The 25,771-nt window shown below is 33.1% G+C and overlaps 1 protein-coding gene across 1 annotated transcript; it reads right to left on the minus strand.

Moving 5' to 3' along the window:
- Positions 1–24,144, minus strand: LOC134689720 (uncharacterized). The gene is made up of 11 exons (XM_063549687.1): positions 23,933–24,144; positions 16,883–16,898; positions 16,163–16,234; positions 14,464–14,725; positions 10,581–11,084; positions 9,231–9,337; positions 6,039–7,274; positions 4,136–4,166; positions 2,793–3,076; positions 2,099–2,126; positions 1–314 (listed from the first exon to the last, which is right to left on the minus strand). The coding sequence occupies exons 1-11, from the start codon at positions 24,142–24,144 to the stop codon at positions 1–3; spliced, it is 3,066 nt and encodes a 1,021-aa protein (XP_063405757.1).
- Between the last annotated feature and the right edge of the window lie 1,627 nt (positions 24,145–25,771).

Genomic DNA, 25,771 nt, shown 5'->3' on the forward strand with positions numbered 1-25,771 from the left:
TTACTCTACACCATATGTTTTGTTTACAAAATTAAGTCCTTGAGCCGCTTTTACACGTTTTAAAGCTACCATTAGTCGGTAAATTGTTGGTTTCACCATCTTGGTTTCATTACAATTCTTCCATTTTGTGAGAAGATCATGGATTTGACCATTCAAATCCCTTGGAAAATTGTGCATAGTTTCCTTGATGTTGCCAATGCTAAGATTCAATTCAACTCCTAGGTGAACAATGCAATCACCTATCAACTTCTTTTCTGTCAAACTATTGATAACATCATCTGACGGAACATTTTGTAGGCGACTATGAGCTTTTTCTGTAAAAAAACAAAAAAAAAGCTAAAATTATTGAAACATGTGTTAAATGACACATCGAAACATGATTTAAAAAACAACAGTCTCTCAAGAGCCTGAATCGCTCACCTGTAATTTTTTGCTTAAATCTGTTATCAATGATTATTTTTGCTTTTCAATATCTATTAATGAATGGCTTAAAACTTCCTTTGAAATGTTCTTTGTATCTGTCATATTTTCCTCAAAATCAAAGAAATGCATTTTACCCCTATGTTCCATTTTAGCCAAAGTAGCTATGTTTCTTGACATACAAGAAAAAAAGATATAACATTTATACTAGATACTCCGAAAATCATTCAGCCCAAGTTTGACTGAAATCGATTCAGCAGTTTCTATGGAGAAGATTTTTTAAAGTAAGCAAACTAAATGAACAAATTGGGAAAAATCGATTTAAAAGGACAATAACTCCTTTAGGGGACAATTGATAATTTTGGTCAAATGACATTATTTGTAGATCTTACTTTGCTAAACATTTTTGCTGTTAGCAGTTCATCTTTATCATTAATCATATTCAAGATAATAACCAAAAACTGAAAAATTTCCTTAAAATTACCAATTAAGTGGCAACAATCCAACAATGGATTGTTAGATTCATCTGAAAATTCCAGGGCTGACAGAGCTTGGCCTGTCAAACATGTTTACCTCTCATCAGATTAGCTATAAATGCTTTGGTTTTTGAGATATAAGCCAACAATTGCATTTAACCACTATGTTTTTTTTAGCCATGGCGGCCAAGTTATTTGAAACAGAAAATGAAATAGAAACTTTATTCTAGATACCCTTAGGATCATTCAGCTTAAGTTTGGTTGAAATTGATTGAAGAGTTTCAAAGGAGAAGATCCTTTAAAGTTAGAAAACAGGATAAAGAAATTTAGTAAAATTGCCCCTAATAGGCAATAACTCATTAAGGGGTCAATTGACAATTTTGGTCATATGAACTAATTTGTAGATCTTACCTTGATGAAAAATTTTGCTCTTCACAGTTTAACTTTATCATAAATAATATTCAAGATACAAAAAACTGCAAAATTTCCTTAAAATTACCAATCTAGTGGCAGCAACCCAACAATGGGTTATCAGATTCAACTGAATATTTCAGGGCTGACAGAACTTCACTTAATGCTTACATTCCCCCCATGTCAGATTTGCTCTAAATGCTTTGTTTTTTGAGATATTGACCAAAAACTGCATTTTACCACTATGCTCTTTTTTTAGCCATGGCGGCCATGTTTTTTGATGAAAAAATAAATAAAATACAAACTTTATTCCAGATACCTAAGGATCATTCAGCTTAAGTTTGGTTGGAATTGGTTTAGTAGTTTCAGAGAAGAAGATGTTTGAAATAGTTTACACCAGACGGAAAACGACGGACGACGACAGACGCCAAGTCATGTCAAAAGCTCACAGTTCCCTCAGAACGATGAGTTAAAAAGTAAATCCTGTATCCATATTTATAAAATATTAAAACCAAAATGAATTACAAAGTTAACTCAATCCTCAACTTTCATATATTGTAATCAAAATAAGTCTGAAATGCACACACACGTGTTCTTTAATTAAATGAATCATGTTATTTGTCTGTTTTTGAAGAAGAAATGAACACAGCTGTAAATCTTCCATTGTTATTTGTATTAAACTATCAAAAGCTGAATTATTTCCCTTGAAATTATTTCTAAGAAAAAAAAACCATAATGAAGATATGAGTAGACGTTAATGAATTCGCGCTAAACAATAAAAATAAACCTACCTACTAAAGTATGATCCTCTCTGTGAACCTGAAATATATCAAAGGTTAAAGGATGCATCAAATAAATTGAAGTCTTATAATCAAATCAAAGAGCAATTATATAAAATTATCTAGAAAAAACCCGATACATTTAAAAAAAAATGTTGATTGTAATATTACCACGAGACGCTAAATGATTAAAGCAAATAATTTTTCTTTACTGTGGCAATAGACAATAATTGATTTATTTTTATCAATCGTTTATAAACTATGCATCCATGGAAGTATAGATTATCGCGTTTTCTACACATTAATATCGAAAATATCAGTTGCGAGCCGCAATTACGATAATTACGGAGCGACTGAGCAGGGTGATATAGGCGAAGAGAAAGACGATAATGAAACATATCGATTCTAATATCAAGTGCTATGGACACACACACTTAAATTTTGTCCATGAAATATAAATAACTGTATTGTTTTGGTTTATTGCTTCATAGCTTTCAATGCGATGTGTTTTTTATATAATAATTATATGCTGGGCGTTTGTTATTTATTTTCGTAAGCTTAACTTGGCACAATTTGAAGATACCATCTACTTTATTATAGAATCTTATTGTTTATAGAAGTCTTTAGTCGTCACAAAAGAAATACTTATAATGTCATTGTAACACAAAATTGTCAGAGAGAAAAAACAAAATGTTATTTATCCAACCTGACACAGATAGTGCTGTCTTTCAATAGCCTTCAGTGCCGTCTGCAATTTTCTAAATGTTGGAGTCATTTGGTCACTTTCTGTTTTGTCCCTCCATTCAAAGAGCCCCATCAACATAAAATCCATAGGATTGGAGAAATAACGAAAATTCAAGTTGTCGTAATCGGCTTTTTCCATTCCAAGTTCAATGAAGAAGTTGTAGAAGTCCCCAATACCGATTGTTCTTGCTAATTGCACGAAATGCTGATCATCTGGTCTCAAGGCCAATGTTTCTGTTTCAAGACCTGAAAGGAGAAATAAGTTTTTTCGACTTAATAAGGGTATACACTTCATCATTAATTACACCGATATTCATAATCATGAAATTATCTATGCCTTTTGTTTTCTGTCTTTTTTTACTTTGGCAAAACATTCAATTTTTGCTGAAGTTTCTCTTTTTTATTTTCATCAAATGTATCTCAATTAAAATATTTTCAAACTAGAATAAAAGCCAAAAATCTATGATTACACAAAAAAAAACCCAGCAATGTTATGCCTGTCAAAAAAACTTGAACATAATTGATTTTCTGCAACGGTTCATAAAACGACAGTTTTGAATACTATGAACCACATCATTTACTTTACCATTCATATTTCGAATACTGTGTGAAATTTATTCATAGAACTTATTTAAAAAAAATACAACACAGTGTAATTCAGTATTTGGTGAATCATTCAGTAATATTCCTGAATGTGTAATATTTTGGTAGTTATAATGCGTTTTCTGATTCAGAACTGATTTTTTAAAAACAGTTTTAAACTTTGTAATTGCCCTTTAGTGTGTGATAATATTTGTGAGGGAATTTGATGTCAAAACGCTTATTTTGGCATTAAAATAAGAAAGATCATATCATAGGGACATGTGTACTAAGTTTCAAGTTAATTGGACTTAAACTTCATCAAAAACTACCTTGACCAAAAACGTTACCCCAAAAAACAGACGGACGGACGGACAAACAAACGACCGAACGGGTGCAAGTACGAACGGACGAAAAAAAAGACACACAGACCGAAAAAAATATTGCTCCTAGATAACTCTGAATATTACACTTTCTTAATTGCAATGTGCACATATTTTGTAACTTGCTTTATGCACTTAACTTAGGAGACACAAACAGACAGGAATAGAATATCAATGTCACACAGTGGAAATATTGCAGTAAAGTCAAAATTTAGACTTTTATTACAAAATGTGTGTACCAAGTCTACTTTTACAAGTGTTGTCTGTTTTTCTTTGACGAATTGATTATGATATCCCCTATGTATCTTCATCCTTTTTATATAAATGTATGTTATTTTATTACCTTTACAATTTGAGTCACAATGCTTCTTTTTCTGAAACAAACAAATACAAATGATCAGCTTTTTGGAAAATATTTACCCAATCCTAAACTGTCCAATGTTACATGTGTTATGTGTTTTTTGTTTTCCATCTGTCCAATTTAGACAGTAACTAACAAGTATTGATGGTATCCCCTAACCCATAAGTTTTTCTTTTTTTTAAATTGTTTGTTTGCTTGTAGACCACTTAACTTAAAAATTCTCACACACATAGGATTACAGATATCGTTTTTAGCATCTAGGTAGTTATAGTAACCACCCATTTTGAGACAAGTTGTAATGCTTCAATTTGACAGAGAAGCCTTTCTAAAGCAGTCACTTTTGATTTGATAATAACTACTGTTAATTACATGATTTATGGTTGAAGTCATTTGAAAAACAGGTAGCAAATACATTTGTATGAATACTGTACTATAGATGATCAAGAGTTTTTAGTCAGCCTCGGATTTTATGGTCATTTTTCCTACAAACTACTATAATGTCTTGAATAGTAGTTGTCTGACATGACTATGTATAACAAAAGATGAGAGGTAAATATTACGTAGACATCACAAAAGATCTGAAAAGTTCTATTTAAACACTTAAATGATGAAAATACCATATATCTGCATGACGTTGATTGACTGACAGGTAATCGGTTGCAAATGGGTAAAACAAACGAAAATACACATAAATCAGAAAACTTTTAAGGACTTCAGAGCATGTAAAAAATTGACGATTTTGATCATCATTGATATAAAATAATGATTTTTACATTATAGGCAAAATATTTTGGTTATGACGCCAATTCATTGATCGTATCTATTTACACACAGTACCGTTTTTAACCATGTCACAGCCTGTTGTATTGTAAAACGGTGTTACAAGTATGATTAGCAAATTTAAAGAACAGAGATAATAACTATGTATGCACATTTTTGTGATCTGTAGAACAACATAGAAGAATCGACAATTAACAGTATGAATTGTATGAAACTTTTTAACGAAAACACTTGAAATATGCAGGGAAATTTCACGGTTTCGGTACTTATACATCCTCGGATTTTTCACATCACTGGGTCGAGACCTCTGCTGGTGGATTATTAGTTTCAGAGGAAATCATCATCTAAGTAGTCAGAAATTCGGTACTGACATGCTTTAACAAACTTTTCTAAAATTGTCCGTTTATAAATTTTGAAATTATTAAGAAACTAAGGTTTCAACTCCCTCAGGCAAACTTGACTTAGATGAATTTGGCTGTTTATTTGAGGTAGCTTTGACATATAGCTCTTTAACGGTTCCGGTACTTATACATTCTCGGATTTCAAATGTTTGGTTTTGAGCTTTCCTGATGAAGGTAGATCAAGAAAAGCGCTTCGGACGCATTGAATTTTTAAACGTCTTGTTTTCAATTTTTTACGCAGTGTTAAAGTTTGTCGTTTCTACAGCTGCCACTAACACACGCGAAAAAAAAAGATATATGGTATACACCTAGTGATGTGATACACTACATTACATCAAAACAGAACTGAACACAAACGTAAATTAATACTCAATACTGGAAAGTACGCATTAAATTAGCTCAAGCTTAATTGTGCTTTTAGAAAGTATCGATCAATCGTTCACTCAATTAACTGGTAACATATTGGAGACGTTTTCCCCTCGAATATAAAGGTTCCATTAGTTTTTCTGTTTTTAATAAATTAATTTCTTTTATATACACTCAAGTCAAGAATAGCACATTTGTTTTCCGTTCATTTGATGTGTTTTGGTTTTTGATTTAGCCATTTGATAAGTGACTTTCCGATTTGAATTTTCCTTGGAGTTCGGTATTTTTTTTATTTTACTTTTTTCAAGAGGAAAGGGGTATACAAAAATATTACCAACCTTTTCAAAAACCCAGTTTAGAGGACATTTTGTTTCATGCAGTTTCCCATTCTGGCATCTCCATTGTGTTTTCTTTTTTGCATCTGACAAAGGAATTAAACAGGTTTTACCATTGCATCTTTCTCCAACTTCTATTTCAAACAGATCTGACATAAAATGTTGAATTTGTTTACTAAAACAATGACGGTAAAACTGAAGAATTCGCCCAAGTGCCAAAGTCAGGCATTCCTGTGTTGTTGTTGCTAGATCCGGTGATATATTCTGTTTTGAAACGTCATTGATGATGCATGCAATTATTCTCTGTCCATCAACATGAATTTGAAGTTCATTTCTGTTGTCAGCAACCAAAATTGCAGATTGATAATAAAGACAAAAACGATTGTCTTCTACTTTCAGAGGCCAGATGCTAATTGCAGCCCCTATAAGTTTGAACGACAAAGCAGATGGAACTACTGTATCCTTCAGATGATAAGCTATGCAAAGTGTTCTGTCAGCTGTTGTATGTCTCTGCATATTCTGAGGAATTTTTTCCTTAACAATGCAGGGTACTAGAAAAAAATCTGCTGCAGCGTCCGTTTCAGTGTAACGTTTAGGTTCTACAAGGATATCAAGATGAAGGAGGACCTGCACTATATATTCCTTTGTCCTGACATCGGACAAAATGTCTTTGAAAGCTGGTTGTGACCACAGAGTAAAAAGGTCTGTCTTCTTTAGAACTCCAGTAGATGATAATTTCTCCAGTATGTCTCGAACGGGTCCTTTTTCTGGCCAAAACATTATGTCTGTAATGAAAGCTCTCAGGATATTGACCATTGCTGTAGGTTGAATGACAATGAAATCTCTTAAAGCAGGTTCATCAAAGTACAACAACTTTCCTATTGAGTGTTGAACAAGTAAGAAATCGTCTACTCTTCTTTCATTCAGAGCAAATTCATTATTAGATTTGTTTATCTCTAAAAGTCTTTCTTTTGTTACTAACTTTACTCCATTTGTTCTCATATCTGATATCTGTAAATCAAGAGGCACCCACACAATCGGCATCTGTTGTCCCCATGTTGATTGCTGAAAGGCGATACCAACTAATGTTTCCTTCAAGCGATCAATATCCCTATCTGCTGCATCTGTTGCATTCATGAAAAAGACATTGTCATACATGATATGCTCATGAAGCTTGTGTGATGAGAACATTTTCCGAAGTTCTTCATTGAATGTAAGGATTCGTTTCCTTTTCTCATCCTGTCAATTATAAATAGCAATGGCATGAATAAATTATTTTCCATTTACGAAAAAAAAACTTTTTGGGACAGTTTTGTTACAGTACAACAAAACAACAAAAAATTGTAGGTTAAAAAGATAGGTGTCTCATTGCCAATCCACAACATCTCCTTATTTCTATACAAAAATCATTTGGAGAGGGGTTTTCTCACCATTGCTAACATATTTCATAGAAACATTTTTATTCAACCTGAATACTTTCAAGCAAAGTAAACAATAAAATAACTAACTATTTTTTCAGACAACTCAGTTTAAGCTTTAAAAGTGTATCTCAGACTTTCAAGTGGGTGAAAAGATTTTATCATCTTGATTGCCAAGCTGGTGACTGTAAAATATGTTGTTTTAAATCCAGCGATATAACCAATAAACTGTTACCACAGAGATCTGTCTCGCCTTTTTGTAATTTCGATAAAGCAAATGTTGAAATTTATAAAGCAAGACTTTAACATGTAATTTTTGGACCATGACTGAAGGTACATGGCTAAAAAATCTCCATGGAAATGAGATGTGTAAATGCTAATACAACTCCATACCAATTAACATTGACTTATCATAAGTCGTCCCTTTTAAATAAACCTAAACACAAATTAGTGCATGAAAACTAATCAAAATTTCAATGTTAATAACTGAGGGGAGGGGTTAAAATAATCTAAATGGTAATGAAATGTGCCAATGCTAATATAAATGCATACCAAATATCATGGACTTACTACTAGTGGTTCCCTTTAAACTGACCTAATCACAAATTAATACATGAAAACTAAGCAAAAGTTTTAAAGTCAATAGAACATAACTGAGGGGGCAGGGCCTAATATTCTCCATGGTAATGAAATGTGTCAATGCAAATACAAGTGCATACCAAATATCATTGACCTACGACTAGTGGTTCACAATAAACTAGACCTAATCACAAACTAATACATTGTCGACGCCGCCGTCGCCGCTGCCACCTTTTCCGACGCAGGAAACAGCATACCTCCGTCAAGGCGAAAAAAAATGTTTAAAAACAGAAACCTAATTGTCTTATCAAAGTCAGGAAATCTACTAGAGAACTCCAAGAAATCAGTAAGTTCATTTCAATACACTTTACCTGATCAAACAACTATGTTGTCAATGCAAAGTCACGATTTGACATATACCCCTTTCCATTTTTTTTTATCATTTCTCTATTAAAGCTTTTACATTTATTTTATTATTGTTTAATGATTTCATCTAAACTTTTGAATCAACATTTCTTTAGAGATGCATTAGTTTTCCAATGAGAAATTACAAGCCGATAGTTGACAATAACTTATCCACTCATCGATCTCCATTGACACATTCTTCAATGAAATACCACACACAAAGTCTCGTAAATAAACCTCAGAATATCTTAAAATTGAGAAAAGAAATGAAGAATAACCAGGGACAATAACCTGACATCAATAGGTCTTTAACGCAGCAAGAAAATCCCGCATCCGATCTTCAAGTAACAAGTAATTGAAAAATATTGTTGATCAAACATTTCTATCTTACACAACTCATATATTTCTGGTGGTATTAACTCTAATATTATGAAGTTATCACATATAATCTTTTCCAGGCTAAAAAGCTGAATATATGATTATATAAAAAGGCTGTATTAGTATATATGAGTCTTATGTTATTAGTATAAAACTTGATTAGGTCCTAAATTTCAATTTGTCCTCTCACAAAAAAGACCAGTTTTGAGGACGATTATTTCAATTTTTATATATCTTGTAAAGAGAGAAAGAAAACGTTTTGTTCCTGAAGGTTGTAAAACGATTTTTTTTTAGTCTTTAAAATTTTTACACATTTGTTGAATATGTCCAGTCATTGACTAGATACTTGTGGTGATATTCGCATGTATTTGTGTTGAAAAGAAGGTCGGAAAAGGGATAACAAAGTCAAACATACCTCTGAAAAGCTATCACTATGGGTAGCAGCAAACAAAATTCTCGGCATTTTATCTTCAGTTTTGTAACAGTAGGTCAATACCGAGTTAATCCAATGCTCTAAAATAGCTACAAAAGAATAACAAAGAAGGTATCTATTTTTTTGTATTCCAAGATATGTTTGCAGATACTATTAGTTACACAGTGTGCAATTGTCCTAATACGAGAATTTATCGGGTCAATTAAATTCATATGTCCTAATACGAGAATTTATCGGGTCAATAAAATTCATAAATTTTGGTGTGTAATTAAAAAATCCTATGTTTGGGGTGAAATTATCCGGTGTGATACCTGCAGGATACAGGTCAGTTGAGAGGTATGTTTATATTCATATTATTTTTCTTCTCATGAAAATAATCACTTGAAAGAAATAGTTGGTTAACAGTAGTATTGAAATAAAAATACTTTTGACATTAATTTTTCCTTATGATATAACGATGATTAGGGCTGATTTATAGTCCAGTTGTTGTTTGCTTAACGTCCACATGTTGAGTTAGTATATCACTGTCCTAGGTAAGAAGGAGTGTTTAGAATTGCAAGCAAGTGTAACCCTTCCCCATAATGTGCCTCCTCAAAGCCAGGAGGCAGTACTTCATAGAATGCTACTGTCAGTCAAATCCCCCTGTTTATCATTCAAGCACGTACTAGGCAGAGGGTTTAATGGTACGTTTGCTTTAGTAGAAACAAAATACAGTCATCGTCAACAAAATACATCAATATTTTTGTTTGTTTAATAGAGATAGGGCAAGGTGTCTTTTGAAATTATCTACCAAAACATTCAATTTCTATATACTAGAATACACCAGCGAAATCGCGGACCTGTGACTGAATTAAGGTACCTATGTTTTATCATTAGCCTGTATTTTTAGTATTTTTTTTTTCATTTGATACAGTCATCCTGGTAATAAGATGTACAGTTTGCTCTGCTTTCTAAATCTTTCTGTTTGTTTCCCGTATGGTAAGGTTACTCCATATTGTGGAGGGAAGAATAAATAAGAACTACAACCGGAAATTACATGTGGCATATTCTATTGGTATCGGTATCGGATTAAACCCGGAACTTTTTTATTATTATTTATGTTATTTATGTGGAAAACAAAATGACCTGAAATAGTGTAATTTTTAATCAACACCTTTGTCCTATATAAGTTATTTATAAAGATTTACTTGATTCGTTGTTTTTACCTCATGACAGCTAATTAATTGGACCTTGTTTTTTAGTATTATAGATATACATGACATATGTATTGATGTATTTCATTTTAATCACTAAGTGCATTTATAATGCAATTGTGTGTTTAAAGAAACGTACATGCTGCAGTAACATCTCCTTGTGGATATTCTGTCAATTTTGTATAAAGGCCTTTACGTCCATCAAACATCAGAATGAACGTTCCCCTGTGCTGGATAAATAACTGATGAGTCATATCAAAAGATCTTTGCCCACCAAAATCGACCAGATCTGATGGTGCTATGTTCATGATATAAGTACTTTTCCTAATTTTTTCCAATAAGTCATCTTGAATGGAATGGGCAGTATGAATTGGTGGTTCCTGGAAGTCTTTTGGTGTCTCCTGATTAGATTGATGTGACAATTGTCGTTGTCCACCAGACGAGGTCTGTCTAGATGTTGGAGTTGTTTTTCGCCGTTTCTTATTGGAAGGAACTGCATCTGTATTTGATGAACTTAACTGATATTCTATTATTTTTGATTTTTGACCACCTGGAACGTCTTCTTTACTCTGAAATGGCGGCCTTGGTTGTTTCTTTAATTCTGGATTCCCAAGAAGTAGTTTCGTTAAAACATCACCACTACCTGACAAGGTTTAAAAAGAAAAAGAGGAAGAATGATAAGAGCAATAATTTGACCCTGGAAATTGTAAAACGAATACATGTACATGTCAACTTATTCAAGCTTAACAAAATAATATTAATTTTAATGCTACATATAATAACTGATTTCCAATGTCACCTAAGTGGCACATATTTTATCTATCCAAGGGCTGTAACTAAACAAAATTTTGTTGTTTAATTGCTTTTTAAAACTGTTTACAAATATCTTAGAGAAATGAAGGCTTGGTAGCAAATACAATGCAATTTCTACTTTAATCAATTCTTCCAAGGTGCGTAACTCTTTTAAAAATGTTTTATATGCACTGATTTTCGGATTTGTCCAAAACATAATAAAAATCGGCAATAATTGTACATATGAGGGCGCTTAAAATTCAATCTTTCCATCTTATCAATATTTTCAACAGTCATAATAATTGATGCACACTGTTTTTTAAGTTGTTTGAGACATTGCTGATATAAGATTCATGAAAATCTTGCAAACATTGTACAAAAGAGGGCGCTAGCAAAGAAATTCTATAAATTATTAATATTTCCAAAGGGCATACAATAACTCTTTTAAAAATAGTTAATATGCATTAATTTTCGAATTTGTCCTAGACATTGCTGATATGAAGCTATGATATCAGTTTAATAAAAATTTGGTGTTTTGAGCAAATAAGCGTTGCGTATAAGTTACAATCAATTTGGTTCAGGCAATCTTAAGAACGAGAACAGAAACCAATCTTGGGATGTACGGACGTACGTATAAGTAAGGGACGTACATACTTACAGAAGAACAAGCCTTAGGGTAAAACTAAATACGGTAGGGGCATAATAGTAGCAGTATGACGACAGGAATAAAAAGTTTGTATATGTGGTAGACTGTATTTCATAGGTGTTACAGTAATTGTGTATATTTTCATATTTAGTTTATTGTGTTGTATACTGTATACTATATGATTTATGTTGATTAAATGAAGCTATAGTATACTAATTACAGATTGTAATTAGTTGATTAGTCTATATATATGCTTTGTTCATTACATTTACGTATTTGACAGTTGGACTTATTAACATACGCCATTTTCTACTGGTTTGAGTAACTTTGGTTTGAGTGTAGTTTACTTCAAAGGTTTTCGTTTTATGCTTCATTGGACCGCACACTTTCTTTATTTTTATTGGTCATTTTATTTGGCGCTATATTTTTTTTGTTCTTTTATGCTGGTCATAACTTTTCTATATATTGGTGGACATATTGATATGTGCTTGATGTAATTCTAAGTCTGAACTTATATTCTTTCTTAGTTTTCTTTATTCTGTATTCTTGTCAGTTATATTTTTTCTATTACTAATATACGTTAATAGTCCAGATATTTAAGGAATAACAGTACTGTAGTTGAAGAGTTGCCACCGTCAATTGTTGATTTGACGGTCGCAAATGCAGTTTTACTGGCGACGCGGAGCGGAGACAGTAAAACGGAGATTTGCGGCCGTCAAATCAAAATTGACGGTGGCAACTCTTCAACTACAGTACTGTTATTCCGATTCTAGTGCATTACAAAAAGAAAAAACACGATAAAACTTGAAAAATTTTCTAAATTTGTCAAATAAAAAAAATCCGCGAAACTTCATGAATAATTTTGGCACAAAGACGTCATGGCTAAGCGTTACGTCATACAAATGAAAACTTACAAACTGGAGGTTATTACGTTACCTGTACGCTTCAAATTCGGATAAAATTACATTAAAACGTCGAATTCGAGGTAGATGTTATTTTATTTTCGATTAAATAGTAGTAATCGAAATTTGTTGATTCATCAATTTAAAATGGCGAATCTCTCCTTAGTTACGCCTGGTCAACTGTGGATTTGACGGCAACTTTTAGCCAATGAAACAAATTGTTACATCCATATTGCATTATAATTATTATTTTACCTAGAATGACTGTTTAGAATGAAAAGGCCGATGTGTAAATGTTGAATGCGAGATGAATGCTTTAAAACGATATAAAATAGATAAAGTACAGTAAAGTATTATCTGTTTGATTACATTTATTAAGAGACGTTATTTTTATATTTTCATAAATAAAGTACTTTTAACAAATTTGGTAAATTATTAATCTAATACACATTGAATGAGAATTCGAGTGTTCCGGAATGAATGTGTTAAATACTTTTAAAGGTAAAGATAAAAACATAGTAATAACAGTTACATGTATTGATTGATTATTTTAGGGTACAAATCGAAAACAGGTGGTTTATTACAGTAAAACATGGATTACAATTTGTTTATTTGATATACAGGTATATTTTAAGTAATCCTGGGAGAATGTGAATTAATTTCCAAATAGATAAATGAGGAGGCCTTTGCATCTTATGCGAGGTAAGCTAAGTGTTATATTTGGAATGTTCGTATTTTTGTTTGTTGCTAGTTTATGCTTACGGCATTCATACAGCATGCATCTATTGCTTTTAGATTTGTTAATTTGTTAATTTGCTTATATTAAAGTTCGTGTTAAGCGTTTTAGTTATTTTCGTATATTAGACTTGTTTATTAACGAGTCGTTAAAAGCATATGTACTAGACTGTCAGTTACGCTCAACAATATAAGCATGTTGTTGTAAATAAATGCAGAATAGTTTTATTTATATTTCTTATAGTAAAACATTTGTTTATCATAATACATGGATAAAAACCTATGTACCAGATTATTTATTTGATGAACGGTCAGAGTCTTAATATTGTATTTATCTTGTAGGGTATTTTTATATATATTTGTTATCCTGAGGTTAGTCCAGAAATAAAAGGAACCACCTTTAACAAAAACATTGTGTTTTAATAAGCCCTAGAAAGTGCTACTACCTAATTTGGCGCCCACAAATAGTTTTTTCTGTGACAACGTTGATATATCTGCGATTGGAATTCTTGGATTGAAGAAACCGTACGGTGAAAATTGTTCAAACGCACCCGTTTACATTTACAGTGATATCAATAATTCTAAAACGGGAATTGTGTTTATCAAAATGTTTTTCTACACCTCAATTATACAACTAAATTCAAACAAAACTAGTGCTTTGTTGAAATTTTAGTGCTTCAATCATTAAATTGTTGTTATCTTGAATGCAATACACTAAAATTGAGAATGGGAATGGTGAATGTGTCAAAGAGACAACAACCCGACCAAATAAAAAAAAAACAGCAGAAGGTCACCAACAGGTCTTCAATGTAGCGAGAAATTCCCCCACCCGGACATAACAATTGTTGTTAAGACAACAAGACAGTGAAAGATGAAAGAACAGTTTTTTTATAAGCTGAAGATAATTTATAGGTCAATAAAGAGCTTGTTGAAAAGGCTATACATACCTTTCTTCAATGGAATCATCTTTCGTTGTTGTAAGTCGATGCCGTTTCTTCCGAAATGAATAACCAGTCCATCAGTTGAAAACCATGTCTTTGGAATTTCCTCACCGATAAGAATACTTGCAAGCGACGATTTTCCAATGTTACAAGGCCCAGCCAAAAACACCCTGTTTTCATAGGAAGCAAATGTTCCCAGAGCTACAAGATCCTGGAAGTCATTTCTATTAAACTGCCCGAGCTTGGTTAAAATGGGATTTGATATTTCCTATAAAATTAAAAAACGTAATTAACAGTGTAAGTCTATTAAATTATTTTTAAGTTGGTTTTGAGTAACTATGATAAGCCAATATGAAAACATTGTAACTGCCCTATACTATTGTTTTACAAAGAAGTTAGAATCACAAGTACATGCAAAGTAGACTTTAATATGTTAAGTCCTTTTTGGTCATACAGCTCTTAACCTGTTTCGGTTCTTAAATGCAACCTTGGATTTCAACTATTCGGTTTTTGAGCTTTCCTGATGAAGATAAATCTAGAAATGCTTGCAATCCATGAAATTTATGAAATCATGGAAGTGTTGTCTTTATTTTTTTAAATAAATATACGGAACCAATTATTATGTTCCCAATGTGAATAACCTATTCTCAGTTTTCCTTTATTTTTTTTAAGAAGTGCAGTGCTTGTTAATATTATGTTTTATTTCTCATATTTTTAATTCATTTGATTAAGTAAATGGGGTAAACCTATAGTTGGCAACTCAATCAGGCAAAGTTAACAATATCAGGGGTTGTTCGCACGCAATTCAAACCTTTTTCAAATCTCCATTCTTTCACACATTTAACAGTTTTATGTTTTTCAACTTTTAGTAATGGGCTATGAAGTATATTACTCAATATAATGTATGGTGTGAATAGAAAATACTATCAAATGATAGAAATTGACTTCATAAAACTAAAGTACTATAAAAATGATATGAACAACCTTTGTAAAGATGAGCTAGGCTGTTCTTTTACGGGTCCTATTGATTTTCATTCACTAAATTTTTAAGATTTTTTGCTGTCAGCAGTTGTAGTGTTTAGCTTACCTGATAAAGGCTGATCAGAAACATATCTTTGACACATGGAAAACGGTATCATGTTGTTTTATGAAGGCCTTTAAGGGTTTGTTTTTTATTATTCTTTTAAGCTGCAAAAGAATCCGACTTACAAAATTGAGGCAGTTCCTCTCAGCTTCCTTTCCCCCTACCTATCAAACATTGTATGAGCTTTTTTATGACAAGCTAGCTGCTGCTAGTAAGACTATTTTTTATACAATTAAAACTTTTGGGATGTAAACCAATTAATTTATATATTCTATTTCTATATAGGATTAAATGTAAAGAGGAAAAGTCATTAAAAAAGAGGCTTCACATCTGTATGTTGTTACTTTTTCACCGCAGTGTTGATAGGCACTGTTTGACGACTACAAGGCCCAGAGATACCTCAAATATCGAAAAAAAAATCTAGTGTACTTTCATGATTTTACTTTGGTAATGAGAAATTTTTACTATAAGATGTTTAAGTTTAACCTTCTGGTGCACCTAAGATGAATTTGTGTTTCTATACTTTTCATAGATTTTAGTTTTTTATATCTCTACATTTTTAAATCGTTTTATATCAATTTATTCTAAGCGTAAGCATTTGTAATTCAAAAGCATGGGTACCTGTAAGTATTCCATCACTTCTTTACACTGCTCCTCTTTCCTCGCTGCTGCTAGATCGTATGGAGTCTCACCCTGAATTACAAAAATCTTTAAACATTGCTTTTATCTGTTAACGACACAGAAGGATTATGTAACAAGTATCTTACAATGAGTAGGACCAGTAGCAGCTGAGTGGTGTTTTACTTTATTTTGACAATATTCAAACCTGGTCATCAGAACATTTGTACTTTATATGAGGCAAATCAATGGAAAGCTAGCACTGTCAATAGATGCTACCAATACTGCACATTTATTGACAGAAAATAAAATAAACTCTGATATTGCCTAATGTCTAATGAATTGTGACAGGTAAAGAAAACTACATATTATTAAGATGTTGACAAGTAAACGTATGCCAAAAGACAATTAATCACTTGCACATTCCATGGTGTTTCATTTGAAAATCTAGAAGGAGATCAACTATTAAAAGAAAGGCAAATTAATGTCATAGTTTTGACTTGTTTCAAATGTGAATTTAGCACAATATTTTCAAAATTGTAACACATATAAGATGAAACTATGCAGGAAAAAGGGGGAACTCTTTTTTTTCTCAACATATATGACTTGATATTTTGACATCTGCAATAACATATGTGACTTTTTGCAACATTTATATCTATCTTTCGATTATCTAGATTCAGTTTAATCGTACATGCTAAATAATTAGGTTTGGATATTTACCGAGGATTTATAGTTTCTGCAATTCAATATTAAATGCATATTTATTATAATCAAGTACTTAATTAATTAATATCACAGTGAGACAATATTAAGGATGTTCCACTTCCATTCTGCAGTGTTATAAGAGGCGCCATTCTTAAATTTGGTAATAATACACAAAGAGGACAAATCAATGCAAATGAAACACAATATACGTGATATAGGAATGTGGTAATCGGCGGAGCATTTTTCTGCTATGAACTAATGTACTTTCAATATTGACAACAGTGTAAGAACCTAGCTGAGTAACCTAATCTTGTAGCAAATGTTTTGAACAGTATATTAGAGAGGCAGAAGATACCAAAGAAAGAGTTATAAGCCATAAACAAACTGACAATGACATAGCCAACAAGAGGCTCATCTGGCTGTAATTTCAGTTTCAAGCATTTGACTTTTTTGTAGATAGCCACAATAAATAAAGAAGTATACAATTCCTGATCTCATAAAAATTGCATAATTTTTCTTCCTTGGTCTTGGATCATTGATTAGGTTTTTATTCGCTATCTAACGAAAGTATTATTTTAATTTTATAAGATTGAGTTTTATCTAGATCGATAGCCTGATAAAAAACACTTTGACAGGGTTAAAAAGACAAATAGAATGATAATAACAATAATAATAAGAGGCGCATTAGAGCCTGATATCGCTCACCCGTAATGTCAGTTTCAAGCATTTGACTTATTTGTAGATCTTACTTTGCTGATCAATTTTGTCATTTACACTTTCTCTCTTTCTATAATAATATTAAAGATAATACATAACCCAAAACTGTAAACTGTCCTAAAGAAGCTGTCCTATTGGTCTGAAGATTACTTGGCAGGTAGATCTCACTTGTTTAACACTTTCACCTATGTCAGTTTTGTTCTTCCTGCTTTAGTAGAGATGAAAGCCAAAAACTTGATTTGACCCCTATGTTCTATTTTTAGAAATTACTGTCATGTTCAGATCCATGAAAACAATATATAAACTAGATACCCTAAGGAACATTCAATTAAAGTATTTAAGTATTTGGCAAAGTAGTTTCAGAGAAGAACATTTTTTTAAAAAGTAATTGGACTGAAATGTCGACCCTGCTTTACTGACCATTTGTTTAATGTGGAAAGAAGATAAAGGTTGAACTAAAAGCATAACAGAAACTCAGGTCAGATAAATGCTGTGGATAGGGTATACATATATAGGATGATGTGGAGGAGGTGTACCAATATATACCCAATCCACACATGTTATATATGTACACACCATTCACACCCTCCTATATCTACATCCCCATCAACACCCTCCTATATCTGTTTACCCTATCCACACCCTCCTAAATAGATATAGGAAGATGTGGTTTGAGTGCCAATGAGACAACTCTCCGTAATGATTTAAAAAAGTAAACCATTATAGATCAATGTACGGCCTTCAACACGGAGCCTTGGCTCACATTGAACAACAGGCTAAAAAGGGCCCAACATTACCAGTGTAAAACCATTCAAATGGGAAAACCAACGGTCTAATATATATATAAAAAAATGAGAAACGAGAAACACGTATAAATAATATAAACAAACGACAACTTCTGTACATCAGATTCCCGACTTAGAACAGGTGTAAACATTTGCAGCTGGCTGAAACGTTAATGGTACCAACACTTTTTCCTTTTTTTGAAACAATAGCATACCATCACATCATAGAAAAATACACGATAAAATATTAACTGGCAGGCTTAACTTAATTAAAAAACGTAAATTAATATATCTGTATACCCCATCCGCATCCGCACCCTCTTATATCTGTATACCCCATCAACACCCTCCTATATACGTATATCCTATCTACACGCTTCTATATCTGTACAACCCATCCACTCTCTCCTATATCTGTATACCCCATCCACATCCTCCGTTATCTGTATACTCCATCAACACCCTCCTATATATTATTACGATTTAGTGATCGTATTAATAAATTAATGGAACTCGTGTTTTCCATAGTTTACAGTAGTAATTTTATGAGTCAGCTGTTTTTGTTTACGTTTTTGCAACGCTATTTTTACGATGGAATGTCACCTCGTACAGAATATTTACGGTTAATTGGCATGTATTTTTATGATAAATGATGTGGTAATGTGTTTACCTTGTCAGCTTATTTAATTTATTTATGTAAAAACTTGTGTTTTAGCCGTAATCATCAAAATACCAGCAGTGCCATAGTTTATTAACAAGAGGAGCCATATTTATTTGTGTATTGGCAGTCTGTGACACGAGATTGCATGTGAACATAATAAACGTTTTGATTGGTCGATCCATTGACCGGAAATTATAAATAGACGGTTGACGAAACGAACTTTATAATTATTCTCAGATATATTCTCACCACCTGCAAGAACAGTCGGAATTTAGCTGTCTTGGTTTCTTTATAATTTAGTGTTAAGGTTTTAGTGGTTTTAAGAAAAACTCAACCTTCTTACACATGGCAATTGTTTGTTTTGAAGAAGAAGAAGACGACCTTCGACCTACGGGAAAGTCCCGTCAGCTGTCGTTCCACTTAGTCAACTTTCTATAAATACGATGAGAGAGGTTTTCTGGAAATCTACTATCGTTACATTGGTGTCAGAAGTCGGATTCTATTAACTTCAAATTTGGTGGATGAAATAAATAATTTATAAATTATACTAAAGAAGCTTTAGTATATTTACCTGATGTTAAAATATTTCACCAAATTTTTATAATGAGAATTATTAAAATTTTAGTACATTATGGATGATTCTAGAGAAGTAATTATAGATGTAAATCATTCTTTCCAAGAGGAAATGATGGAGAAATAACCATTCCTTTAAATGAACAGAAGGTTGATAGTGTTGACTATGCAGAGCAGACAGTAAGCCATGACAGAGAGCAAAACTTATTTATGAATGAATTAAGAAACCTTAAAAGTTTATTTCATAACCAATTAGGGGAGATAACCCATGAGTTTTCTAATTGTCAAAAAGAAGTTATCATTGCTGTAAATCAGATAAAAAGAGATTTTGAAGAAGAAATTTCTTGTATTAAAGGTCGCATAAGCAAAATTGAAGATGATGTACATGAAAACAAGAAAAATATTTCTACTATTTACAAGATGATGGAACAAAATAAAGATTTAGTAAATCACAATACTAGTAATCACATGTAGTCCGGCCGATTGGTGCAGATATAGAGCAGAATTGCTCACTTGATGAGGAAAGCATAAAACTTTGCATAGTAGTTCTTGGTTGTATACCCTTTGATTTCAGCTATGGACCCACTCTGAAAAATCAAATATGGCTGCCATTTTCAAGATGGCGGAAAAACGCTAAAAAAATCAAGATTGTCCTGAAGGTATTCTATATAATTTCGGAAATTAAAGTAATGATTCTTTAAAAATTGACTTCATGTTCTTGAATTTGTTATCAATTAATTTTAAAGTATAAAATACATAATTTGTTTATTCTTTTAACACATAAGTTGCAAATACGGCTGCATATACGAAAACAAATAGTGAAATTCAAGATGTTAATCAATATGTTACATGTTATTGTAATTGTTCTTTAAAATCTTTCAGTTTGAATGGTTGGAATGAAATAGGTTTAAACGAGTCGATTGACGTTAATAAAGGTCGGTTAAATGAGGTGGAATAGTAGGTAATTCATCTGAACTTTGAGGCAGTGCCGAGGGCACCTTGTCTCGTGTCTCATCAAAGCCATGTCTTATCGCGTTTTTACCTTTCTTCAGGCGGATAAGACGATTGCCATCATCTAAAATGGTTAAGTGGCAACAATTTCCTATTCCAACTACGTGCGTAACCTACTTGCAACTATTGAGCGAACATGGTCCTAAAATGATATCTAAAATGCACTCCTGATCTGCACTTTTATTAGTTTAATGGTAACAATCATGTTTGAATTTGGCGGAACTGTGATGGTTAGTTTTATGCAAACTAGCTGAGTAAAATCTCGTTTCCACTATTAACAAATGGCACATTTATCACTTTATTGTTGTTGGTAATTGTTGGGGTACATGTACTCAGGTTTATCACTGCACTCAGTGTGTCCAAAATAACTAGCCTAAGTATAACATCGTATGTTAATGGCTCCTTGCACACATCTCATTGTATGTTTACTCTATTAATGTCTAGAGTCGTTCCTTATAATCAACCCAATAACAAGCTGATAACCCAAACCGTTACGTTTTCTAAATCTCCATTTTCTGCCGGAATAAATTTCGCATTAATGTTATCACTGCAGCATTGTTCACAATTATGCTCACATTCTGGTCATGTATAGTACCTCGTACTACTAAGCTCTTCCAAATGGTTCGTCCGGTGGCAATATTGGACGAGGCTGTGGGCCTCTGTTCGATTTTGTGATGAGGTGATGTTTCATGGCCAATAAACTTTGAAATCTGAGTTGTCCTACTGGCCCGACCTTTTGCTCCATTGTTGGGATTACATTTTGATTTGCTCTGTATCCTGGTGAAGGTGACCGTTGTCTGAAATATTCGGGATTTCTAGAGTTTGTCCGTGGAGATACTAACCGTTGTCTTTAGGGACTAAATGATATCTAGCTTAGTGGGGGGTCTTGCTGATCAATAGGCATTAAGATTGGGTGTACTTCTATCTGCCGATTTTACCTCGATTGTATTGCTCAAGAGATCTTCCACGAATATATTGATCAGGTGATTTCCATTGAACTGGTGATCTTCCATGAGTATTGATCAAAAGAACCGAAATTACATTGATCGGCCATACCATCAGCTAGTTTGTGATAATTTGTGTGAGGTTATGCAACTCATAATCCAAAGGTCTGCTCATATTTTCTTTATCGGTTGGTGATACTGTGCCATTAGCAAAGTAGACTTATCGATGGTCACAATTGGCATAATTTATCCATATATCGCCATCTGGTTTGCTTTTGAGGTTTTCAATTGTTTTAACGCCTTGATTAATGTTTCTGGATTCCTCTCTTTTACATGCCTTGAAGAATCTTTGTCTTTACATCCTCGACGGAATGTTTTGCTTCCAATCTGGTTTGATCGTCTTTCTTGCTGAAGCGCTTTTCCAAATGAATGTTTTTTTGAGGCCTTGGAATTATCAACTGTGTTTACTTTGCGAGCGTACTCATAGCCAACATCAGCCTGGCTATCAGGAGCCTACATACATGTTTCCCGATTTCCCATTGTTATCTACCGTCAGTTCATGCAAGTTGGTAAATGAACGCCTACTAAGTTATGGATCCTCTTCAAATGAGTTTTTGCATTTTTGGCAGCTGTGGGCTTCGGCTTTGCTCCCTTACACAAAGATTTTCTTGCCATCGGGTATATTATCTCTCCAGTGAGGAGTCTGAAGAAGAGCTGTTGCCACACTCGTTTTGTTTGCTCTGCCCTTTCCTGGATGGGTCAATGGAGTCAGGTTGCTGTTATGGGAAGCATGTTAGAGCTTTAGAAGCGGACGAGGTTGCCATAATTGAAGTGATAAATGTAGGATTTGCCATTGACTCGACTCGACGGGATGATACCGTAAGAAGGCACTACATTCATCATTGGAGAAACTAGATAGAATCCACTGGCAGCCATTTGTTTCTGTAATTGTGTGCTGATCTGAACCAAATTTTATTGACTCATAGTAGATGATTAGTGTGCTTAAAAAGACACATGAGCCTTTTGCTGGTATCCTTTATCATTACTAAGGTTTATAGTATGTTCTTAATCGAGATTGTTGTTGAATAATTTGAACTGTCTCATGCAGGGCCAAGGGCCCTGACATAGGACTTTTGACATAAGGTGAAGACACCTTGAACAGAGTTGGCGCGGTTGATGGTTCATGCGAACTACAATTGGGGAAAGACCAACGTCATGGATTTTGTTGTGTACTTTTGGTAAACTTGCGTTGTACTGGCTAAGGTCAAATTTTGGCTTAGATGATGTGTCCATTCCAGAAATATTTTAACTATTTAGATTGTCCACTGATTCATTCACAACAGATACCAGTTGTTGGAAGGTACCCTGCTGTTCAAATGCACTTTTAATTTGAAATGTGTCCCCTTTCTCAGTTGTTGTCAGCTTGTTCATTCGTCTCACCACAACATTGAATATTTTATTGGTCTGACCATCAATTCCGCCAAGCAATCATTACTAGCCTTGTGGTCTATCCTTTCTTTAGACTGCTGAAGTTGCTGAGATATTGTTTTCATCTGTTTGTTATTAATATTTAGTGCCACTTTCTGTTCAGCTTGAAACGTTATGAAGACCAGCATATCTATAATACTAAAATTACGAGGTCCAATTTGTCAGCCGTCATCACGTGAAAACGACGAATCAAAGAATTCAACTATATATACAACTTATTTAGTACAAAGATGTAGATTAAAAATTACACCACTCCATGCCCGTTTGTTTTCCACGTAATTAATATTGCCAATAATTAAGAAGTTCCGGGTCGAGTCCGATACCGATATCAATAGTATAATCACCTGTTACTTTATCTGTACGTTCCGCATCAGACAGGGGCACCACCAAACAGTGTATGCAGGATTAATATGTTATATACACGGGTCCTAATCACAGGGTTGACACTACTAAATTGTCACATTGTTACCTATTGTAGTATTTTAAGCAGTAAGACTTTCTAAGATAACAATACGAATACTAAAAATCTGGACTAAAAATAAGGCGTATAGGTACAGTTTTCAATTAGTTAGCGGGCATGAGTGACGTAAAACAGGCGAATCAAAGAATTCAACTTAATTAACTAATATAGGACAATGCTGTTGATTAAAATATACTCCTTTCCAGGACCTTTTGTTTTCCAAATAATTAGTATTTATCATGACTAATAATTGATAAGTTCCAGTTCGATGGGTTCAAACAGAAAGATTTGAAAGCAGAGAAAACTGTGTATCTTATAATCGGCATGAATTTATCAAATGACAATTACTAATACTAAAGTAAGGATTGCGCAAAGTTATATACTTTAATTCAGTCACGGGTGTGTTCTAGTATTTTATATATTTGCGCTTCGTTCTGTTTTATATTGCGGTAAATCTCAGCTGTTCTTTGAGCATTTGATTTTCTATCTTCTAAATATTCTTGGTTCAATGGTTTAATAGTCATTTCTGAGCTGTCCCCTGTTAAAGCGTCTTCAGCTGTGGGTTTCTTCATATCCCCAAGTGATTCAGTTTCTTCCATTTCAATGTTATTGTCCTTTTTGTCATCAATTCCTGCCATTTCAATGATAAGTGTTTAACTGATTTTTAATTCACAGTTTAATGTGTTAAATTGCAAACTATTGTGACCAAAGAGATAAGATATAGACTGAATAATATCCTAAGGCATATAAATACCAAATCACAGCTTTTATGTGTGACCAAGACATCAAATAGTGCAGCTTTTAATGAAAGCTACTACTGCAGCTTTTAATGAAAGCTGCTACTGCAGCTTTTTATGAAAGCTACTACTTTTGTACGAAATAAGAAGCAAGGCAATATTAGAACGGACAAAACTAGGACATAACTAGGACAGATACCAAATGACACTAGACATATATGCATCAATAAAAACCTTATATTCAGGTCAATTCCCAATAATGAATATTTGCTTATTTTTCAAGAAAATAGCCGCCATTTTGTATTTTAAAAAAAAAATCTTGCTAAGTACTCCAAATCATTCAAATATGTTGATTTTTGTGCACCCAGCATCAAATCCACTTTTGATTTGTTCAATACTGGAAAATAATTTAGAACGTACGGCAGCCATCTTGAAATAAGCCGCCATATTGAATTTTGAGGGTGGGTCCATAGCTAATATTGATCAGTACACAAAAATATACCATCATGCAAAAATTGGTGCTTTCCTCATTAATTTAGCAATTTTTTCACCGATCGGCCGGACTAATGAATGACATTGTAAACACTGAAAACAAATCTAAAGGTGATGGGCAAGCAGTTCCTGATGAAGCTGATCAGACAAATCAAAATACAGAAAAACAACAACAAAACACAGATGATATTTATTCATTTAATGAAAATAAAATGTATAATATAAATCAAAACTATGCTGTACTGGATAGACCTCAGGTTCCAAGATTTACCAATTCCCCTACCCATTCGCCCAAGTCTAGTAATGTAACCATGAAGCCACAGTTGTATGAGGGAGATGAAGATTTGAATAAATATTTAGCTCAATTTGAAATTTGAGCTGAAGTAAATGGTTGGAATTATGCCACCAAATCATTATATTTGGCTGGTAGTTTAAAAGGGGGAGCCAGATCTCTTTTAAATGAACTAGATAAAGAATCTAGGAAGGACTATGATAGTTTAGTAAAAATTTTGGACAATAGATATGGTTCAACTGAGAAATCAGAACTTTTTAGGGCAAAACTCCAGACCCGTATGAGAGGTAAAGAAGAAAGTTTACCCGAGTTGGCTCAGTCAATTAAAAATTGACTAGGCAAGCTTATCCAAGTGCCCCATCCACAATAACCAGTGTATTAGCACTAGAACATTTTATAAATGCTTTACCAGACGCTGAACTGAGACTAAAACTTATGGAATCTAACCCTAAATCTATACATGAAGCAGAAATACTAGCTGTTAAGCTAGAGACGTTTAAGTTAGCAGAGAGACAAAAAGGGAGGATGGTTAGACAAGCAGATTCAGTTCAGACTGATGCTAGGTTTAATACAGAGTTGAATGATGACAAAGGGGAAGATTTGAAATCATTAAAAAATGAATTGAGTGATTTCAAAAGAGAACTGGTCTCATTGTCCAGAAATATAAAGGGTATGTCCCAAACCCAAAATAGGAACCAAGGGGGAGGTAACCAGCAGATGAACTATCAAAATGGTCAGAGAGGA

Source organism: Mytilus trossulus, chromosome 11 (genome assembly GCF_036588685.1).
Source record: "Mytilus trossulus isolate FHL-02 chromosome 11, PNRI_Mtr1.1.1.hap1, whole genome shotgun sequence".
NCBI classification, from domain to species: domain Eukaryota; kingdom Metazoa; phylum Mollusca; class Bivalvia; order Mytilida; family Mytilidae; genus Mytilus; species Mytilus trossulus.

Excerpts from the sequence above, each read along its gene's own strand:
- LOC134689720 (XM_063549687.1), bottom strand. The coding sequence starts at position 24,144 with ATGGCAGGAATTGATGACAAAAAGGACAATAACATTGAAATGGAAGAA. Across the intron at positions 14,726-16,162 it reads AAGTGATGGAATACTTACAG|GAAATATCAAATCCCATTTT; the intron begins GTACCCATGCTT and ends TTAATTTTATAG. Across the intron at positions 9,338-10,580 it reads AGGAGATGTTACTGCAGCAT|CTATTTTAGAGCATTGGATT; the intron begins GTACGTTTCTTT and ends ATTCTTTTGTAG.